Source organism: Salmo trutta, chromosome 23 (genome assembly GCF_901001165.1).
Source record: "Salmo trutta chromosome 23, fSalTru1.1, whole genome shotgun sequence".
Taxonomy (NCBI): domain Eukaryota; kingdom Metazoa; phylum Chordata; class Actinopteri; order Salmoniformes; family Salmonidae; genus Salmo; species Salmo trutta.
In genome coordinates this window covers 34,506,975-34,515,742 of record NC_042979.1, presented here as the reverse complement: position 1 = coordinate 34,515,742, position 8,768 = coordinate 34,506,975, and the positions used below count along the sequence as shown (strand labels likewise).

Sequence of the window (8,768 nt, the reverse complement as noted above, 5' to 3'; positions counted from 1 at the left end):
CATATGTAACTCTGTTGTTGTATGTGTTGAATTGCTATGCTTTATCTTGGCCAGGTCGCAGTTGCAAATGAGAACTTGTTCTCAACTAGCCTACCTGGTTAAAGAAAGGTCAATTAAATAAATACATCTGGGCATCTTTCTTTTGGTGTTTTTCAGAGTCAGTAGAAAGGCCTCTTTAGTGTCCTAATTCTTCATAACTGTGACCTTAATTGCCTACCGTCTGTAAGCTGTTCGTATCTTAATGACCGTTCCACGGGTGCATGTTCATTAATTGTTTATGGTTTATTGAACAAGCATGAGAAACAGTGTTTAAACCCTTTACAATGAAACATTTTGGGATTTTTATGAATTATCTTTGAAAGACAGGGTCCTGAACAAGGGACGTTTCTTTTTTTTGAGTTTACATTTATATTTAGTTTATTTAGCAGATGCTCTTATCACACCATAGTGCAATCAGACTTTTGATTCCAATAAAGGGTGAAAAGGGGCCACAAAATTGTGAAACACAAAAAATAAAATGGATATATATGTATATATATATATATGACAGAAAAGTAATTTGTATTTTGAAAATACACATTTTAGCTCTCGAATGCATCTTTTTAGAAAATACATTGGAGTGTAGTTCAGCCCAGTGCAATACAAATGACAAAATACTCAGACGTAATTGAAATACATATTCAAATACATGTAACATAAATACTGCCCATCTCTGGTTGGCATCAGGTTACCTAGTGGAGTCCCGCAGAGGAATCAGAGCTTCAGAATGTCTGGAATGAATTGTGTCCACACACACACACACGACATGACCTAAAACCTTGAATTACCACCAGCATGACATCATCGTGGCAGCACTGAGCTTGAATAATTTGTGTTCAGACTGAGCCGTGTGTGTGTAACATGCATATTATAGACCACCCCTCCCCCGACCACACACTCAGCCTCCACACAGAGTCTAATCCCCACATGCTGAAACGTAATGCAAAAATCGTTCATGAAAAAAAAAATGGACCCGATAACTTTAACAGGATCGGGGGGAAAAAAAGCGTCTGGCAACAGTCGATATTAAAACATGCAGAGGCAGACGAGCTTGGGGCCTTACTGAGAGGAATGAGACTGCAGCAGAGGGGAGAGGAGAGGGAGAGCTGCCTACTGCAGCCTGCCTGCCACACAGAGTCAGAGACAGATGACTACTACTATTATCACATGTTATTTTCCCCCGCTCAGCTACCCGTTGATTTGTGTATGAAAACCTAGCGCTTTTCTTTTACTCCTGCATGCTTGCCCCCCTTCTGGGTTTCTGCTTTTCGAGTGATCAGCTGATGAAGAGGCTAGCAGCTCGCCGCTATGCTGGCTTGCTAATTCTCTCCCCTCCAGCTGCAGCCGCAGCCCATCCAGCTACAACCCATTCTGATCCACAGAGTCAGACTGCAGACTGCAGCCAGGTAAATATTTGTCCTTCCTTCTTTCATTGTCTTCCTTCATTCGCCCTCGCTTCCTCTCTTTATTCTGAGGATAGGATTCAGCCAGGCTGCATCGCACAGACCGGCACAGAGGGAGAGAGGGAGACAGGAGAGAGAGAGAGCGTGTGTGTGAGTGTCTGTCTGTCTGTGTAAGTGTGTGCAGTGTCTGTGTGAGCGGGAGAGGAAGTGAGTGTGTAGGTGTGAGCTGTAACAGATGAGGGGGTATCGTCTGCCAGTCGAGGAGGGGAAGGAAGAGGCAGGCTTGTTTGGTGATGATGGTACAAGCATAGAGCAACACACACACACACACACACACACACACACACACACACACACGGGGTGTTCAGCTGTTTTATCCGTCTTTTAGGATTACTCTGTATCCCATTGCATTCCACTGTAGCCCTGTAGAGAAGGCTTTATAATGATAACCTTAAAGCTGACCGATTATCCGCATGTCTTTTGTTGTCCTTTTTACTGTTCTTGTTGCGCTCGATCATTCTCTTTTGTTCATTCTTTTCTCGCTTTCACTGTGTGTGTGTGTGTGTGTGTGTGTGCACATGTTTATTAGTGTACGTGTGTGGAAGTGTACATGCATATTCCACCGTTGGTAATGTCATACAGATCCTTCGTCATTGATGATGGTTATTAGGCCACTTTCGATATGGTCCCCCAGGGTGTGTTTGTCTGTGTGTGTCTGTGCTTATGGTGAGAGGGAGGGGGTTGACTGATCGCATATGCATTCATTAGCACAGATTACATATGTTTGAATATACAGTTACATGCACTTTCATCTGTTTCCTTGTAGATATTCACATTCTAATACAATATAATATGACGTGGGTGTGCACTATTTTGGCTGCATTTCTGTATGCTTCATACATCAATATTCCGTTCAGATTGGAGTGCATTCCTCAGTCTCTGCTGAATGTGAACACATATTCACACCCTCTCTCTCTTTCTCTCCCCCTTTCTGTCTCCCTCTCTCTCTCCCTCTCCCTGCCAGCCTGGACAAGTAATGCTGCATGCATACGTCTACGCTTTAATTGCCTTTGTGTAAAATACAGCAGTTGCTTGCTGCAGACATTTGCAGCTATGAGAGATTAAAATAAGATAGACACCACCATGGTGAATTTCCACTGAGGATTTACCCCATTGTTTTGGCTCAGGCTTTAGTGTTTCCACCTCCATGGCCTGGCTCCTTGGCCATGGCCTCAGTGGACCTGCTTTGACTTGGGGCCAAGGCAAGGCCACTGGGGCTTTTCGGGCAGCATTTACCTAACATTGGCTATCTGCGAACATGGGTATACATCTTCCACAGTTAACACCTTCTCACAAAGCAAATGACCTGTAGTTAACCCTTTTTTTTAGGCACTAAAGTACCTCCATATATACTTACATTCATTTTTGAAAACTGGTACCAGTCTTGTGAGGCTTGTGGGTGTCCTAGAGCAAAATATGTACGTGTTCGTTTGAGTCCCACCTTTCGATGGTGGGGTCATATGAGTGTATAGACCAAACTGATCGGACACTACAGACAGAAATGAGCAGATCTTTGATAACGACTTGTAAGGGTCCTATCTTTCCATAGAGGGGTCATATTAGTTTGTAGGCCAAACCGTTCAGAGGCTAAAGACATTTCCATGAGAAGACCGATTTTCGGGATGTCTCCTGGTATAATAAAAACAGCAAATTTGGAAGGGGAAGAGCATATGCAAAAAAACATATCTCTAGCGTAAACAGATTGAGTTCTATGGGGATTTTTCGATTATGCTAATGTGATTTCTGTGGGGTGCAGACATCAACTCTAGGTTAATGAATTATTTAATAGTGAAATCAATAATCTATGCACATTTAGTTCATTCTTTGAAGTAGTTTTTGGAAGAGGCTGTTGAATTGTTTTTCAAGGTCAAACTTTGACTGTCTAAATCGTTAAGTCATCTAACTGCTAGACTTTCTTCAGAGAGGAGATCAATTGAACAGCTATTTAAGAACCACTAAGCTGTCAGGAGTGTAGCTGACAGGAGTTACAGGGGTCAAATCACTGTCAAGAGCACAGTTGTTTCTTTTCCCATCCCCAAACTCATTTCCAAATCCCTCTTTGGTCCTATCGCATTTACATTGTATTGGGCCAATCTTTCTCCTCTTGAATAATAAGAGAACTTGTACACAACACTGATTAGTGTGTGTAAATTCTCTCTCCACTCAAATATTTGTTAATGTACTGTATATTCCGGGCGGCAGGTAGCCTAGAGGTGGGCGGCAGGTAGCCTAGCGCTTAAGAGCGTTGGGCCAGTAACCGGAAGGTTGCTCGTTCAAATCCCTGTGCCGGCAATGTGGAGAAATCTGTTGTTCTGCCCTTGAGCAAGGCAATTAACCCCCAACACCAGCAGCCCCCCGGGCACCGATGACATCATTAAGACTGCACCTGTTTGATTCATACGGGTTGGGTTAAATGCGAAATAAGTTGTGCAACTGACTCGGTATCCACTTCCAGCAGCTTGTGCATTCCTATATCCATCCTTTGTTTTCTGTGGTTCCCAGGAAGTGTAGATGTTCCTTAAGTAACAGCTAATTGAGATCCAAATAAACAAACAAATACTCTCCCCTTCTCATCTTCCTCCTCCTTGACCTCCCCCCATGTGGAGGAGAACGGGGCCTTGGAGGACATGGAGGAGGACATCAGCCTAAAGAAACGGAAAGGTGATCACCATGGCGACAAAGACTCTGAGTCCCGAGACTCCGGCCAGGAGGCTGGAGGTGAAAAGGTCAAGAAACGCAGAGGTAGACCTCCGGCAGAGAAACTGCCCCCCAACCCTCCCGAGCTCACCAAGCAGCTTAACACACTGGTGGACATGGTTATCAACTACAAAGACGGGTGAGATTACCAGGGAGAATTGGGGGCGCTGTGGTAATTATGTATTAATGGGTAATGCAATTATATCCACACAGTATTAATTAACTACTTATTAGCGATGTGTAGATATGAAGGGCAATGGTGTTTGATGTCAGACCATGCAGGGAATGGTTAGACATGAATAACTTATATTTTGTGCCTCTATTTCACAGTGTGAGCATTGTGTTGCAGAAATGATGAGACAGAGAGGACCGGCCCTGACTTCTAAAATAGCATGTTTTCTTTCAAATTCTTTAGTTGCACTTGATTAGACTTGCCTGGAACAATGGAACTAAATCTGGCCAATCTGCCACTCCAGGGAGTCTCAAACACTCGACGCATTTGAAACAAAACAAATACTATTGTTGGTTGGTAACAGTGCCTGTGAATACTAATTCTAGGTTGGGCCGTCAGATCAGCAAAGGCTTCGTCCAGCTGCCTTCTAGGAAGGAGGTGCCAGAGTACTATGAGTTGATCCGCAAGCCTGTGGACTTCAGGAGGATCAGGGTAGGCTCTGCGGACCATCTACACTGCATCTATAGGCACTGCACCAACCCACCCAAATCTTCCCACATACCAATTCAGCTCAGCACCAACCCTCAGCCTTTCAGCCTACTGGTGGCTCACCACTAACTCACCAACTGATCCGCTCTTCCCCCAAATCTCCCCACATACCAACTGAACCAAGGCCTGTTAACGCAGTCATAGATGGCAGCGCTAACCTTTCATCTGTCCAACTGTCCTTCCACAACCCTGTGGTTGTCATTAACAAATTAATATACAGCATTTCCCAGCATCATCCGAGCAAACCTTTATGTTGATGTTGAATTCAGGTACTATACTGAACAAAAATATAAACGCAACATGTAAAGTGTTGGTCACATGTTTCATGAGCTGATATAAAATATTCCAGAAATGTTCCATACTCACAAAAATATTATTTCTCTCAAATTTGGTGCACAAGTGTTTATTTCCTTATTAGTGAACAGTTCTCATTTTCCAAGATAATCTGACAGGAGTGGCATATCAAGAAGCTGATTAAACAGCATGATCACTACAAAGGTGCACCGTGTGCTTGGGACAATAAAAGGCCACTATAAAATGTACACAATGCCACAGATGTCTCAAGTTTTGAGAGAGCGTGCAATTGGCATGCTAACTGCAGGAATGTCCACCAGAGCTGTTGCCAGAGAATTTAATGACATTTCTCTACCATAAACTGCCTCCAACCTCGTTTTAGAGAATTTTGCAGTACGTCCAACCGGCCTCACTACTGCAGACCATGTGTATGGAGTTGTGTGGGTGAGGGGTTTGCTGATTTCAACGTTGTGAACAGAGTGCCCCATGGTAGCGGTGTGGTTATGGTATGTGCAGGCATAAGCTACAGACAACGAACACAATTGCATGTTATCTTTGACAAATTGAATGCAAGAGATACCGTGACGAGATTCTGAGGCCCATTGTCGTGCCATTCATCCGCCACAATCACCTCATGTTTCAGCATGATAATTCACGGCCCCATGTTGCAAGTATCTGTACACAATTCCTGGAAGCTGAAAATGGCCTGCATACTAACCAGACATGTCACCCATTGAGCATGTTTGGGACGCTCTGGATCGACGTGTATGACAGCGTGTTCCAGTTCCCGCCAATATCCAGCAGCATCGCACAGCCACTGAAGAAGAGAGGGACACTATTCCCCAGGCCACAATCAACAGCCTGATCAACTCTATGTGAAGGAGATGTGTTGCGCTGCATGATGCAAATGGTGGTCACACCAGATACTCGCTGGTTTTCTGATCCACGCCCCTACCTTTAAAAAAAAAAAGTATCTGTAACTAACAGATGCATATCAGTATTACCAGTCATATGAACTCCGTAGATTAGGGCCTAATGCATTTATTTCAATTGACTGATTTCCTTATATGAACTGTAACTCAGTAACATCTTTGAAATTGTTGCATGTTGCATTTATATTTTTGTTCAGTATAATGTGCACTGTATTTATGTGAGAGTTCATGTTTTCTGTCCATGTGTGTTTTTTTGTAGGAGCGTGTGCGCAATCACAAGTACCGGAGTGTGGGAGATCTGGAGAAGGACATCATACTGCTGTGTCACAATGCCCAGACCTTCAACTTGGAGGGATCTCAGGTTTGCCTCAGGGATGTGATCTAGGCCCGCTGGAGTTCACACCACTGCCTACCGTTTCTACATGAAATCCACATGCCATGATGCCCCCAGCTCTTGATTGTGAGAGGCTAATTTGGTGGCTAATTTGGTTCATGTTATGTTATATGTGTGTGTTTGCTTTAGATATTTGAGGACTCAATCGTTCTCAAGTCTGTGTTTGAGAGTGCACGACAGAGGATCGTGATTGACAATGAGGAGAAAAAGGACAGCACTGCCATCTGTGACGATGGAGGTCGAGACAATCAGTTTGGTTCATCAGAAGGTGAGAGACCCGGCCGGTGTGATCTCAAAATAAACTGTTTGAATGACACATTCTTTTAAAAACCCAATAGGAAGATCAAGATGATGCAGTTCAGTTAACAATGAGAAGATAATTTTCACTTTAACACACCCAAACCATTGTGAGTCTTATCAAGCATAATTATTTTGATTTTTGAATAGCTTGAAAGGATTTATTTTCTCAAAGATCAATGACAGAACAAACTATTATATGGTTGTCATTATAAACAGGGTATACTATATGTTGTTCCTTTCTCAATCCTCTCTTTTCAGTGAAAACGGTGACAAAGCAGGTGAAACAGAGGATGAAGAAAGAGGAGCGGAGCAGAAAGATGAAGGTCAAGAAGACAGTCTACAGTGATGTAGACAGCGATGAGGATCTGGAGGACAATACAGCTAAAGATGAGGGTTGACCTGGAGGACCAATGCTAGTTAATTTATCCTCTTTCTTTCTCTCCGCTGTCACTGTTTTTGCAATGCAGCTTATTAGTTCTCACCTTGATAAAGATTTGTCTCATCTCAAGTCAAGAAGGCTGCTCAAAGAAAGGAATTTACGTACCTAATGATGTTGGTCCTCAAGTAATTCATGCAGCCTTAAACTTTCATGTCTCTTTACTATTATTTAGCCTTTTTGTTCTTTGGGATTTTATGGTGTTGCTCTCTTGGTCCTCATATGGAAGCTATTGTGTGTATCCTTAATGCTTAACCAGAGGATATCTCCACCCTGTTTTTTCATGAATTGTTTTTGTATTTGAAAATGTTATTACTGTATGTGTGAAATGCCTTCATACGTCTTGGAGCATGATGATGTATTTCTGCTAAGACGGAGACCGCCCTCAGAGAGTGGCGCATGTTGATGACATCAATATATGTTGTGTTACAGGTGTGGGAGATGGCAGAAAATGGTTGGTCAGTTCTTCAATATGACTAGGATGGACACTACTGGATTGTTTCAAATCTCAAAATGTGTGGATTTAAAATGAAATATGATTCTGTAATAAAACTCCAAATGGGAGAATTGTATTTGAACAATATTGTGTGTTCTGAATAACCTGACCACCAACAATGATTTCATACTTAGTTAGCAGATGTAAACAGATAAAGTTGTACTGTTTCAGCTGTAAGTTTTATATTGTATACTCATGGGCTTCTTGTGTTATTTTTCATCTTTTCCAGTTTGGTTTAGAGTGGCAACTGCCAAGTCCCAGGTGACAAACAAGGAGGAAATAGATCTTCCAGCAGGAGACTGAAGGGATTTGTGTTGAGGTATTTTGTGTTTCTCTCTTGGCAAGACTGAAAGTTGTCATCCTATTCCTATAAAGACGGTCGGCCCTTGGCAGAACATTTCAACAACCAATGGGGAGACCGATTCTGGCAAGAAGAAGTACAAGTCGCTGCAGTAGCTGCACTAAGATCAATTCTGGCAAGAAGTTTGTGTGCAAGTTGCTACAGTTCTTCTATTCTAATCATGCGTTGTGTAAAAAAAGCAATACATCAGTCAATGTAGCCAGCAGAAACATATTCTATAGCCCACAGACTGATTATATGGATATTCTTGTATTGTTTAAAGTAACTGTCCAGTGAAAATCTCCCTTTAAAAAGTTCAGAGTTTGTTAAGTCATGCCCAAATAATGTTGTTGACTCATCCTATACTCCTATTGGTGGCCAAAGCATAAATTAGAGAAAAAACACTTACATTTGAGAAAACACACCTCAAACTTGTATCTCAAACAGACTGTACAAAAAAATGCTTACTCTTTCCTGGTAGAATATGATCTCATACTCCCGAGGAGAATGAGCTGGCCAATCAGCGGTCTACCCTCATGAATATTTTTTATGACCACCCACACTATTCCACTGCAGAAAAGCAGCTTTTTAACATACTTAATTACCGTTTTTTGGAAGGAAAACGATTTCACTCACATGTGACCGACCGCCTTCAT

General features: G+C 42.5%; 1 protein-coding gene across 2 annotated transcripts; it reads left to right on the top strand.

Moving 5' to 3' along the window:
- The first annotated feature begins 693 nt into the window (after positions 1-693).
- LOC115159865 (probable global transcription activator SNF2L2) lies at positions 694-7,857 on the top strand. Of its 2 annotated transcripts, none has more exons than XM_029709939.1 (6): positions 694-1,445; positions 4,112-4,338; positions 4,758-4,863; positions 6,406-6,507; positions 6,670-6,808; positions 7,099-7,857. In XM_029709939.1, the coding sequence occupies exons 1-6, from the start codon at positions 1,278-1,280 to the stop codon at positions 7,236-7,238; spliced, it is 882 nt and encodes a 293-aa protein (XP_029565799.1). In that variant the 5' UTR covers positions 694-1,277; the 3' UTR covers positions 7,239-7,857. The 2 variants fall into 2 exon arrangements, with proteins under 2 accessions (XP_029565799.1, XP_029565798.1); XM_029709938.1 differs by having other exon boundaries at positions 696-1,445; positions 4,109-4,338.
- The last annotated feature ends 911 nt before the right edge of the window (positions 7,858-8,768 follow it).

What these genes read in the sequence shown, in the direction of transcription:
- LOC115159865 (XM_029709938.1), top strand. Translation starts at nt 1,278, where the DNA reads ATGCTTGCCCCCCTTCTGGGTTTCTGCTTTTCGAGTGATCAGCTGATG. An exon ending in TCAACTTGGAGGGATCTCAG is followed by an intron (nt 6,508 to 6,669) that starts GTTTGCCTCAGG and finishes TGTTTGCTTTAG; the next exon opens with ATATTTGAGGACTCAATCGT. An exon ending in TCAGTTTGGTTCATCAGAAG is followed by an intron (nt 6,809 to 7,098) that starts GTGAGAGACCCG and finishes CTCTCTTTTCAG; the next exon opens with TGAAAACGGTGACAAAGCAG.